Here is a 13,318-nt window from a genome sequence, read left to right as displayed (position 1 = left end):
CTGTGGTGTTTGGGGGAAGCTGTCACCACCTAACTAGAAGGGGAGCATCCGGTGAGATTGGTTAGGGGTGCATGTGTGGCTTTCTCAATTCGTTCAAAGAAGTAAGGGCAGCTGGCTGGTGGCTCAGCCGGTTAAGCGTCCCACTTTAGCTCAGGTCATGATCTCACGGTTCGTGGGTTCGAGCCCCGCGTCGGGCTCTGTGCTGACAGCTCAGAGCCTGGAGCTGCTTCCGATTCTGTGTCTCCCTCTCTCTCTGCCTCTCCCCTGCTCATGCTCTGTGTCTCTCAGAAAAAAATAAACATTTTTTAAAAAATTAAAAAAAAACAAGAAATAGGGGCAAAAAATCAGAGAAGCTGCCTGTGATTAATCAAGTCCTGGCCATGTGGGGCTGGTTGTTATGGGGGTTTGGCTTCTTCCTAGGGGTCAGACTTTCTACAAGGCTGGTGTATAGGCAATGGGTTGGCCATTTTTCTATGTGGTCTGGCCAACCTGTTACCCATTTGTAGATTCAGTGGTAGCTATGTTTAGCCATTTGAAACTCCCAGACTGTTTTCCACGGCGGCTGCATGATTTCACACTCCCGTGCGTATAAAGTTTTATAACCTGGCTCAGTTGTGAGCGTGCCGCCCCATACGTGCACACACATCCTGGGGATCCTCTGTCTCTGCAGGGGCCTCCGGCACTGAACCCTGTCCTCCCTGCGGGCTGTGGGTGCCCTAGCCTTAATTGTCTGGTTTGCTGAGTAATGTACTCCAAAGCTGTTCCTGGATGGACTTATTCGCCCGGCTCCTGGCTGGGTCCTGGGGTAGGGGGTGAATGGGAGCGTTCTGTGCCCCAGGAGCAGGAGTGAGTGCTCCAAAGTGGGGGTGACTTGGTTCAAATCCCTGTCCTGCTGTCTGTGGGAGGGTGAGCAACTTACTACAGAAGCCTTCTCCTCTTCTGCCTGGTGGGACCGATGCCCCTCCTTCCTGGGTCATGTGGCATATCCAACAAGGGATCCAGTGACCCCCCCTGGCCCTCCAAGCGGCTGGAGAGTCTTGGACTTCACATGTGTTTTTGAGAGTCATTCACTGAAACCACTCTGACCCCGAGTGAGCACGTTCTGGGCGTTTCCTGCCTGCAGATCCACGGCTCCCAGGACTTCGACATCTGCGTGAAGGACATGATCCCAGCTGATGTCCCCGAGCACTTCCGGGGCACTGTCAGCATCTGGGCCACGGTGGTCAGTGTGGACGGGAGCCAGCAGGTGGCCTTTGATGATTCCACTCCTGTCCAGAGGCAGCTGGTGGACGTCCGCTACTCCAAAGACACCAGGAAGCAGTTCAAGCCTGGCCTGTCCTACGTGGGGAAGGTAAGCGCTGGGGATGGGGCCCAGCAGGGCCGTCTGAGGGTGCAGGCTCCGTACCACCTCCCGCCCCAGCCCCCCCGCCCCCCCGAGGACCACCGAGAATCCACGGCAGTGGGTCCCATCACTGTCCCAGCAGTGACTCTGAGTCACTCAGTGTCCCAGCAGTGACTCTGCGGAGGACGGTGTCCTTTAATTACATTGCATAACCTTTGCTGTCTGGGGACCAGGGCCGCCTCTGCTGACTGTGGCAAGAGCTGGTACTGGGCCCAGGGTGAGGGGACTGGGCATTTTGCTCCACCTAAAAGGATGGTCTGCTTTAGTTGACATAGATAGACATTCGTGTATCTACAGTGTTAAACCAAGGCGTTGTAAAGCCATTCATTCGGTTTCTCTCAGGCAATGCCTTTCCTATTTGGGTCGACTTATTTCTGGATGAACTAATATCCAAGGGAATGCCCCAAAAGGCAGATCTCCTGTCCCTGAGACAGACTGAGTCGATCTCCTGGGGGAAAGTGGCGTTTTGTGTGTATGTGTGTGTTTTCTTTAATGTTTACTTATTTTTAAGGGGGGTGAGGGGCAGAGAGAGAGGGAGACACAGAATCCGAAGCGGGCTCCAGGCTCCGAGCTGTCAGCACAGAATCCGATGCGGGGCTCAAGCTCATGAACCGCAAGATCATGGCCTGAGCTGAAGTCGGATGCATAAGCAACTGAGCCACCCAGGTGCCCCAAATGTGGCATTTTGAATAGGCCCCCACCTCCTGCCCACCCATCATGCCATTCTTATACACAGTCAAGTTTTAGGTGACCAGAAACCCGAGATCCTTATCCTAGTTGCTGAACTGGGCATTTGTGTCCCGGGGGGCCAAGGCCAGTGGAGCCCAGTGTCACCCCTGACCACAGCTCTGCCCACCGCCCACATCGCTGGCCCCTCTGACCTTCTGTGGGTCACTCACAGGATCCCGGTGTCCTCATGCTGTGGCCTGCTACTCCTGCTCTGCTCTGAGACCTCCCTTCTGTCTGTGCCGGATCCCAGCCCCTCAGGCGCAATCACAGAGACACGGCCTGTGCGCCCCTGGCTTTGAGGGTCCCAGCTTGACGAGAAGCTAAAGCCCAACGTGCAGGGTCAGAATGTGCACGGAGAAGAGGCTTGGGCTGTCAGATCAATGAAAGGGAGCATTTCAGGGGCCACTGAGAAATTATCCACCATCTGCATTAAGAGCAGAGCTGTAAATGGGGATCATGCCAGCCGAAGCCCCTGTCACTCTGTCACCAAATACCTGCACGGTCGAGGGGCCACTCTAGGGTCCTTCAGGGCCCACCGGCCATATTTCTTTCACACCATCCCTGTCTTCTGAACCCCTCGTTCCGACTGCCTCTTCTACGTCTGAATGAGGTCTGAGCATCACACGGAACTGCTGATAGCATTACCCGTTCTGTTCCTCCCCCAGCGTGGCACCAGGCCAGTGGCCAGCGGCCAGCATGTGGTGATTCGTACACGGTAATTTGTACCTGGAGACCAATGGGACAGAATTGAGAGTGCCGGGGCACTTGGGTGGCTCAGTCGGCTAAGTGTCCGACTCTTGATTTCAGCTCAGGGCATGGTCCCAGGGTCGTGGGATCGAGCCCCTCTTTGGATTCCACACTGAGCATGGAGATTGCTTAAGATCCTCTGTCTCTTTCCCTCTGCGCCTCTCCCCTACTTGTGCATCTGTGCACTCTCTGTCTTTAAAATGCAATGGAATGGAATAGAATAGAATAGAACAGAATAGAATAGAATAGAATAGAATAGAATAGAATAGAATAGAATAGAGTAGAATAGATCAGATCCGCACATTGGAGAGATACTGAGTCCCTATACGTTCCCCTAACCGATTGTCTAGGATACCCCACTTTCAGTTAGCCCCCACAGCTATAGCCTCCAACGGAGGCACACCTGAAGCCCTCCCTGCTTCTCTACAAGGCTTTCCCGCTTCACCTGCACCTGAGTCTCTGCCAGACACAAGTGATGGTGGCTGTGACTCCCTGGCTGCAGCAAGCTGTGAATAAATAGCCTCTGCTCGTTCTTTTTCCACACCACATGGCACCAGGCTAACGGCCAGCCCGTGATTACTTGTACCTTGTGACTTCTTGGTCAAGTCCAAGGTCGTGAAGGTCCTCCTCTCCTGGCCTCCCCCGCCCAGCTCTCCATCTTCTAAGTGTTTCAAAGTTCCAGCTCTTAACTTCAGGTCTATGATATTTTTTTTTTTTAGTTGTTTAAGTTTATTTATGTTGAGGGGGACATTTAGTGTGAGTGGGGGAGGGGCAGAGAGCGAGAGAGAGGGAGAGAGAGAATCCCCAAGCCAACTCCGTGCTGTCAGCGCAGAGCCTGACTCGGGGCTCAAATCCACAAAACCTCAAAATCATGACCTGAGCTGAAACCAAGAGTCGGATGCTTAACCGACTGAACCACCCATGTGCCCCTATGATCCATTTTTAACTTTTGCAGATGGTGTGAGGTAGGGGTTCGATTTCATTCTTTGGCATGTGGGCGTCCAGTCCTCCCAGCACTGTTTGTTGAGGAAACTGTTCTCTTCCAATTGAATGGTCTCGGCACGCTCGTTGAAAACCAATTTGCCACGGATGTGTGGGTTTATTCCTGGACTCTCAATTCCGTACCATTGATCGCCATGTCTCTCCTAGGCCAGTCTTGATTACTGTAGCTTCACAGTTTTGAAACTAGGAGATATGAGTTCTTCTCGGTTCCTCTTTTTCCTGGTTGTTTTGGTTATTTGGTTATTTCCCTGTGAATTTTAGCAACAGCTTGTCGATTTCTGCAAAGAAGTTGGCTGGGATTCTGGTGGGGGATTGGGTCGAGTCTGTAGATCCGTCTGGGGAGTGGTACTGCCTTGACTGTGTTGAATCTTTGGTGATCCCCTTCCAGGTGGAGCTGTCCTACCCAGACGGCAGCCCGGCCGAGGGGGTGACGGTCCAGATCAGGGCAGAGCTGACCTCGAAGGACAACATCTACACCACTGAATCTGTGTCCCGGGGAGGGCTGGTGGGGTTTGAAATCCCCTTCATCCCCATGTCGGCCCAACACGTGTGGCTGGAGGTGGGTGAGTTGCCTGGACCTTTGTCATTCAGCCACAAGGCACAGCCTTGGTGCCTTCTCTGATTTATGTTTGGGTACGAGCTCAGTGGAACTGTGGCCTGCTGCTTCCCTGAGGGAGTTTATGGTCTTTGACGGGGAGTTTGACTGGGGGAGAGCCCAAGGCAAGACAGGAGGTCAAGGAGAGGCAAAGCTTCCTTGCTGTCATGCTGAAGGAGGCTTTCCCAAAGGGATCTCACCATGTGGACTCCTGACCTTGGGGAGGGTCATCCAGACTGCTTCTGGGAGGGTGGAACAGCATGTGCAGAGGCCCAGAGGCCCTCGATCATAGTGTAACTGGGTCCTGCAGGGCCCAGCCAGGCTGAGCCATTCAGGAAGATGTGGAGGAGGGAGCTGGTGGGGTGCCCCCCCACCTCACAGGGGTGCTTGGGGTTTACCCCAGAAGGCAGCATCAGGGGGACAGAGTGGCCTGAGTTTTGAAACTCAGCAGTTGTTCCAGTGACATTACAGGGTACCTGGTCGGGGGGTGGGGTGCGGGCACAGGTGGGCAGACAGAAGGTGATGACAGAGAGGCCACCAAGCCTGGAGCTATGAAGGTAGGACACGGGGTCCCATTGTCAGGGAAGAGAGGAGCAGGAGTGACAGAAGAGGGCGTCCGGCTCTGTGACAGCCCCACGGACGCTGGATGGCGGGGAAGGGGCGGGGGCAGCTTAGAGTAAATGTGTAGGTGGGAGCCGAGGACGCTTGTGGTGACTGTCCTCTGTGGGGCAACGTGTCCTTAAAGATTTTTAACCATGGGAAGTTGCAAGCTTGGGGCTCTCCGGGCCATCCAGCGGGCTGCAAATTCCTGGTTACAATGACAGCTTTTTCTTAATGATCGCAAGACGTCCCTTTTATTTGCATTTAGTCCTCTAGCAATTAAGTAGCAGCAAAGCCCTGAGATGACTACAAATACCAGAATTAGCTGAAAAATTTTCTCTGTCATAGATACATGTCTGAAAATGAGCTTTTCCTGGGGCACCTGGGTGGCTCAGTCGGTTGAGCGCCTGACTTGAGCTCAGGTCTTGATCTCCTGGTTCAGGAGTTCAAGTGTGGAGCCTGTTTGGGCTTCTCTCTCTCTCTGCCCCTATCCTGCTTGCTTTCTCTGTCTGTCTGTCTGTCTGTCTCAAAATAAGTAAACTTAAAATTTTTTTTTTAAAAATTAGCTTTTCCCCAAAATTTCACTTTAATAGATATTTTATTTCTGTTACAAAATACTGTTTAGGAAAAGGTCTTTAATTATTCTTTTAAAAACAAAACTTGGGGCGCCTGGGTGGCTCAGTCGGTTAAGGGACTGACTTCAGCTCAGGTCATGATCAGTGTGTGAGTTCGAGCCCCGTGTCGGGCTCTCTGCTGACAGCTCAGAGCCTGGAGCCTCCTTTGGATTCTGTGCCTCCCTCTCTCTCTGCCATTTTTCTGCCTGTCTGCCCGTCTCTCTTTCTCAGAAATAAACATTAAAAAAATAATAAAAATTAAAAAAGGGAAGCTAATTGTAAGTATCAATTATTTTTAACTTTTAAAAATGTTTATTCATTTTTGAGAGAGAGAGTACCTTTGTGCGTGCGATCCGGGGGGGGGGGGGGCGCAGAGAGAGAGGAGACAGAATCCCAAGCCCGATGCAGGGCTCGAACTCATGAACTATGAGATCGTGACCTGAGCCGAAACCAGAGTCAGGCACTTAACTAAGCCACCTAGGTGCCCCAAGTCAATTATTTTTTAAATGAGGGACAGTTGACTTGTAACTGTGTTAGTTTCAGGTGTATACCATAAGTCCATATTTGCACACGTGAAACAGACCCCACCATACGTGTAATTCATAGCCAGCATCACACATAGTTCTACGTTTTTTTTTATGACGAGAAATTTTGAGATCTACTCTTAGCAACTTTCAAGTATACAGTGCGGTGTTGTTAACTACGGTCACGCCGCTGGGTATTCCATCCCCAGGACTTAGTTTATAACTGGAAGTGCGTGTCTCTTGCAATCACAGTTTTTTTTATAGCAGCGTGGCAAATCAGCACCAGCCGAAAAGAGAGAGGCGTGGGGCCAGAGCTGGGAGGGTCCCACACTTGAAGCTTCCTGAGCTGTCCCTCTGGGGTTCCTGGGACACACCATCCTCCCGGCTCATGATGTGTGACCGTGCCCCCAGAGAACGGCCGGCCGGGGGCGCTCTCTCAAGCTTCGGTGTCCACGGTGTCCATCGGGGTTCGTAAAGTAGCTGTGAATCACGGGCCCTGTGACAGACTCCGGTTCCGGTCGCCTCCCTCCCTGGAGGTTAGGCTGGTATCACAAGTCTCAAAACCCCAACCCTTTGCCCCTGTCCTGATTTGGCTCTGTGGCATATACCCTCAGGATGCACCGTAAATAACAAAGACACTCTCATCACTTGGAAAATTCCAGGCTTTGGAGGCTTCCTCCCAGAAACCGGGGACAAAAATGGGCTAACTTCTTTTTTTTCTTTTTAACATTTACTCATTTTTGAGAGAGAGAGAGCTGGGGAGGAGCAGAAAAAGGGAGAGAGAGACACACACACACAGAATCCGGAGCAGGCTCCGGGCTCTGAGCTGTCAGCACAAAGCCTGATGTGCGGCTCAAACCCACAAACCGTGAGATCATGACCTGAGCCAAAGTCGACGCTTAACCAGTTGAGCCACCCAGGCACACCCCCTCCTTTTTTTTTAAAGTTTATTTCTTTTGAGAGAGACAGAGGCAGTGCAAGTGGGAGGGACAGAGAGAGAGTGAGACAGAGAATCCCAAGCGCGCTCCACACGGTCAGCACGGAGCCCGACGCAGGGTTCGAACTCACCAAACTGCGATCGTGACCTGAGCCGAAACCAAGAGTCGGACGCTTAACTGACTGAGCCACCCAGGCGCCCCATGGCCAACTTCTTTATTCTTGATCTCACAGAGGTCTTAGACCTGCACCTCTGGCCTCTCCCTTGTGTTGGGGCAAGTGAAGGGAAAAAGCTCAAAGCCCAAAGGAGCAAAGCCGTATAACCATCCAGGGCTTGGTGCACGCAGGGTGGCAGGGCTCGAGTTTAGGGAGGAGCAGGCCCAGAGCCATGGGGGTGCTGTCCCACACAGCCTCTCCATCTCCTGACCGTCCTCTCAGGCCTGTGATCCCCTCCAAGAAGCCACCAGGGTCACTAGCAAGCCAGAGAAAGAGAGAGAGAGAGAGAGAGAGGCATGGGGAGGGTTTCCTAGTATGTCCATGATAGAGCTGTCTCTTGACAGCCACATGAGTCACCTGCCTCTGTCTTGAGCCGCCCCCTAACGCCCTGTGACCAGCCTCGGACACTTGCTTCCTGGAGCTGAGGAACAGGGAGAGGGGGGCAAAAGCACATTGGACCCCATTCTCTGAGAACCGGGGAGAGGGTTCCCCAAAGGGGAATTGGGACGTGAGAGGGTCTTGCCGCGGGCCAGGGCAGGCAGAAGCATCCCCAAGGACCCCCTTCCTAGGCCAAGCACCCAGGCCTTGACCAAGTACCCTCTTTTCCTCAGACCAAGGTGACGGCACTCAATGGAAAGCCCGTGGGGGCCCAGTACCTGCCCAGCTACCTCTCTCTCAGCAGCTGGTACTCCCCCAGCCAGTGCCACCTGCAGCTGCAGCCCCCCGCCCGCCCCCTGCAGGTAAGGTGCTCAGGCGTGCCCTCCACACACCTCCAGGGGATGTGTGCATGCCCCAGCAGGGCCGACACTGATGCCCCGGCCCCCGGCCCTCCAGCAAGGCCGTATTCCTCGGAATGAATGCCCATAATTTAATGATGGTGAATATTCAGGCTGTGGCCCCGGGGTTTACCACGATAAACTTGGCCATCAGGGCTCCTGTCTGCGGGCTTGTACTTCTTGTGCACGGGCTCTGAGGTTTCCCCACGGACCTAGAGCTGGGTCTCGTGTTCCTTCTTCCCTGTTATTCAGCAATCCCGATTAAGTAAGATTCGCGGAGATGTGTGTGGAGACACGGATCTGTAAAAATTGGGCAGAAGGAGGAGAGTTCCTCTGTGCCCCCTCACCCCTGCGGGCAGTGTCCCCGATTATTAGCAGCCTGCATTAAGGTAGCACATCTCGGCGCCTAGGTGGCTTAGTTGAGCCAGGTTGGATGTGTTGTTATTAACTAAGGTCTGCAGTGTATGTTAGGCCCTCTCTTCGTGTTGCAGATTCTGTGGGTTTGGACCAATGTATGATGATGTGTGCCCAGGGTTGTAGTATCTTTTTTATTCTTATTTTATTTATTTTAATGTTTACTCATTTTTGAGACACAGTGAGGGACCGAGCGTGAGTGGGGGAGGGGCAGAAAGGGAGACCCAGGATGTAAGGCAGGCTCCAGACTCTGAGCTGAATGCTCAGAACCTGATGCAGGGCTCGAACCCATGAGCCGCGAGATCATGACCTGAGCCAAAGTCGGACACTTAACCGACTGAGCCACCTGGGCACCCCAATTTTTTTAAGTGTATTTATCTTTGGGGGGGCATGATCAGGGGAGAGACAGAGAGAGATGGAGCAGAGGATCCCAAGCTGAGAGCAGAGAGCCCGATGTGGGGTTTGAACTCCAACCATGAGATCATGGCCTGGGCCAAAGTCAGATGCTTAACAGACTAAGCCACCCAGGCGCCTCTGGTGTTATAGTATCATTTTTTTTTTAATTTTTTTTTTTTTAGCGTTTATTTATTTTTGAGATAGAGACAGAGCATGAATGGGGAGGGTCAGAGAGAGGGAGACACAGAATCCGAAACAGGCTCCAGGCTCTGAGCTGTCAGCACAGAGCCCGACACGGGGCTCAAACTCACAGACCGCGAGATCATGACCTGAGCCAAAGTCGGCCACCCAACCGACTGAGCCACCCAGGCGCCCCTGGTGTTATAGTATCATACAGAATGGTTTCGCTGCCCTAAAAATCCTCTGGGCTCCATCTACCTATTCGTTCATCCCTCCTTCCCTGCTACCCCCTGGCAACCACTGATCTTTTCACCGTCTTTGTACTTTTGCCTTTTCTAGAATGTCATGTTGTGTTGGGAGAAGTGAAAACCTCCGGGGTTGTTTTGATTGGAGGCACAGTTTCAACACACACACACACACACACACACACACACACACACACACACACAGAAGAAGTCAAGCCGTGAGATTTATTTACAGATCCCAGAATGGGGTGCGCGGGTGCAAAATGAAGGGTGGGGGGAAGGGCAGTCCTCCGTCCCAGGTCACAAGCGAGCAGGAGACAGGCAGCTGGGCAGCAAGCACCCTTTACTTGTAAGGTGGTTGGAGACGAGGTCATAGCTGTAGGGGGTGGGGTCAGTGCTATGTGGTTATTTCAAAAGGCCCCCTGGGGAAAAGTGAAGCAGAAACTTGCGGCCAGAATCCTAAGCTCGGGTCCTTATCTAAATGTCCAGACTCCGGGTGTGAGGGGCTTTGTCAGGCCGTCAGATGCCCCAGCAGCAGCTCAGAATAGCTGTTTTCCCATCACATGTATATGGTAGTCCCCCCTCCCTTATCCATGGAGATACATCCCTACATCCCCAGTGGACGTCTAACACTCCGGATAGTACCAGACCGTACGTGTGTTGTTTTTTCCTATACTACATGCCTGTGACAAAGATTGACTTGCAAATTAGGCGCAGTAAAATTAACAACAACAATGATAAAATAGAACCACGGTAACAATATTCTGTAGTGAGAGTCACGGGGATGTGGTTCCTTCTCTCTCGAAATATACTGTACTGTACCCAGCCTGCTTTCTTGTGATCACGAGATAGTAAAATGTCTACGTGAGGAGATGAAGTAAGGTTGATGTGGTTCGGAGTGTTGGGGATCGGAGCCGACGGCCAAGAAAGAATTCTTTGAGACGTCTTTGGTGCAAAAAGGTGGTTTTCCTAAAGCACGGGGACCGGACCCGTGGGCAGAAAGAGCTGCACTGGAGTTGTGAGGAGTGATTGATGGTGTAAGATTTTCTATCCTATTGGCGGGGGGGTAGGGCGGTGTCAGGGTCCCAGGAAATGGAATCTACAGGTTCCTGGAAGTTTGGCGATTGTTAGAATTGCTTTTTCCCCTTGTAAATTATTAAGACAGTTGTAACCTGATGGAGACTCAGGGCCCGCATGACTGTGATCTCTATCAGTTAACCACGGGTTTTTCCCTTTCCTTTGTTCTTGGGCAGCCAGGAGTGCCTGAGGAATGTCACCTATGTGTGTGTGTGGGGGGGTGGTTATTAGTTTGTGACTTGCCCTCAGTCTGCCTTTGTTTCCCACATCAAGGTGAGTGATGCAGGCGTTGTGACAAAGCATTAGGCTGCGCCTGACCTTCTGATGATACATCAGGAGGATCACCTGGGGCGCCTGGGTGGCTCAGTCGGTTAAGCATCAGACTTCGGCTCAGGTCATGATCTCACGTTTCGTGGGTTCGAGCCCCGCATTGGGCTTTGTGCTGACAGCTCAGAGCCTGAAGCCTGCTTCGGATTCTGTGTCTCCCTTTCTCTCTGCCCCTCTCCTGCTTACACTCTGTCTCTCTCTATCTCTCTCAAAAATAAATAATAAACATTAAAAAAAAAAAAAAAAGGAGGATCACCCATTTCCAGAACGCTGTTGACAGCGGTAACTGCAGGGGAGACTGTGGTAGCTGGAATCGTACAACGTGTGGCCTTCTTTTTTTAGTGTTTATTTCTGTTTGAAGGAGAGAGAGAGACAGAGCGTGAGCAGGGGTGGGGGAGGGGGCAGAGAGAGAGAGGGAGACACAGCATCGGAAGCAGGCTCCAGGCTCTGTGCTGTCAGCACAGAGCCGGATGTAGGGCTCGAAGCCACGAGCCCGTGAAATCAGGACCTGAGCCAAAGTCGGATGCCCCATCCACCGAGCCATCCAGGCACCCCATACAGCGTGTAGTCTTTTCACATCGGCTTCTTTCACTTGACAGTGTCTTGCACGGAATGGATGAGCTGTAGTTTGTTTATCCCTCATCTATTAAATAAGATACACTTTTGTATACACAGTGTAAAGCACCCTGTTAACTCCGTTAACCAAGAGGCCCCAGGCAGAGCCTGGCTGCTGCAGAGTGAGCTGCTCCCCCCGGCATTGCTCCCAGGCCTTACTGGCCCGTAAACCAGCCACTGCTCAGGCCCAAGGCCGCCAGGGGAAGGCCCCGGGGGGGGGGGGGGTGCCTGGGATGCAGCTTAGAGGAATCCTGGTGCCGGAGCGGCCCCTTTTGGGGGCTTCGTGGCCCACTGCGGGAGTTTTGAGAATAAGAGACTCAGATGAGATCGTCTGTTCCCATTAGGCAAGGACCTGGCTGGGCCACTCAGACTTTCCTCTTGGAGGGACATCTCCATCCTGCCAGAGTCGGGTCAGCTGGCTCCAGCCCCTCCCCCCCGCGACTGTCATCGCCGGGGCCCTGGGCGCAACCTCAGGGCGTTGAGGCAAAAGTGGCCGTGCTTGGTCCAGTCTGGGCTCTGTGTCAGGGCCCTTTCCCCTTCCTCCAGCTTGAAGGCCCAGGCAGGGTGGGGGAAGGGGGGATTGCTGCTCTGTAAGTGGGTTTGACAACCCTATCTTTTAGGTTGCCGTGGGGTTAGTGCATGAGAAGAGGAAGGTTATGCGTTTTTCTGCCCCCTAACATCCGAAACAGAAGGGGACTTTTGTTTCAGTGCCTTTTTATAAGGTGACTGTTTACAAACTTAGAAATCGTAAAAAAAAAAAGTATAATCCTATGCCTTTCACCTAGATTTATGAATTCACATTTTGCTTCTGTCCATCTGTCCTCCTACTTACCTGCCCACTTGTCCACCTATGCAGCCCTCTGCCCATCCATCCACCCACTCACCCATCCACGCACCTGTCCACCCATCTATCCATCTATTTTTTTTAATTAAAACAATTTTTTTAATGTTTATTTTTGAAAGAGAGAGAGAGACAGAGCACACAGGGGAGGGGCAGAGAGAAAGGGAGACACAGAATATGAAGCGGGCTCCAGGTTCTGAGCTGTCCACGCAGAGCCTGGCGTGGGGCTTGAACTCACAAACTGTGAGATCATGACCTGAGCCGAAGTCGGATGCTTAACTGACTGAGCCACCCAGGCGCCCCATCAACTCATCTATTTCTTTAGCCCTTTTGTTTTGGCTACAACATTTGAAAATGAGTTACAGACATCCTTCACTCTTAAAATACTTGAGCATAATACGTCCTAAAAATCAGGACATTCTTCAACATGACCTCAAAGCTATTGTCACGTCCAAGAAAATTACATTAACTCAACATTTTTTTTTTGATTCACGGGCAGTGTTCAGATTTTCAAAGATGTCCCCAAGGATGTGACTTCTGTCTTGCGCGTGAACGCCCACAGTCTTGTGCACACGTGTGCAAGTAATGTGCGGCTATGTGCATGCACGTGTATATGTGAGCGCGCGTGCACGCGTGGGCACGTGCGCATTTCATTCGGGATCCATGGCCACCCGTGTTGCGTTTGGCTCTTCTGTGTCCATATCTGCTCTTGATCTGGAACAGCCCCTACCTCTGCCTTTTCATCCCCGTGACTTTTGTGAAGAATTCGGGCCTGTGTGGTCTTGGAGATGCTCCCACATCCTGAATTAGAATCGGGCAGAATTACTGTGTGTGTGCTGTCCTCGTAGCAGCCTGTCAAGAGGTGCAGATTTAGGAGACCCCACTGTTGCTGGAGCTGATCTTATCCTTGGTTGCTGTGTGATTTCTACCAGCTCTCTCCCCGGTGGGTGAGGCTACTGAGTAATCTGTGGTGCCAATCTGAGGCCCCTCCCGGCCACAGCGTCCTGACCCCCACCGACCTTTCACCCGGTGCTTTTAGCCTCACTGACAATTCTTGCTGTCGTCAGTTATCACAGTAGGGG

The 13,318-nt window shown here is 52.3% G+C and overlaps 1 protein-coding gene across 1 annotated transcript in view; it reads left to right on the top strand.

Annotated features, from left to right (window-relative positions):
* Positions 1-13,318, top strand: part of CPAMD8 (C3 and PZP like alpha-2-macroglobulin domain containing 8) — an 82,146-nt gene that overhangs the window by 15,083 nt on the left and 53,745 nt on the right. The window contains exons 11-13 of the mRNA XM_047096209.1: positions 1,124-1,351; positions 4,269-4,439; positions 7,977-8,105. Of these exons, the coding sequence (XP_046952165.1) occupies positions 1,124-1,351; positions 4,269-4,439; positions 7,977-8,105 (528 nt within the window). The remainder of the gene's footprint in view (positions 1-1,123; positions 1,352-4,268; positions 4,440-7,976; positions 8,106-13,318) is intronic.

The sequence above is a fragment of the Lynx rufus genome, unplaced genomic scaffold (genome assembly GCF_022079265.1).
Source record: "Lynx rufus isolate CCGP_SWC_20201006 ecotype Redwood Valley unplaced genomic scaffold, mLynRuf1.p SCAF_4, whole genome shotgun sequence".
NCBI lineage: Eukaryota > Metazoa > Chordata > Mammalia > Carnivora > Felidae > Lynx > Lynx rufus.
Note: the sequence above shows the minus strand (reverse complement) of the source record. Positions and strands in the feature narration are given on the sequence as shown.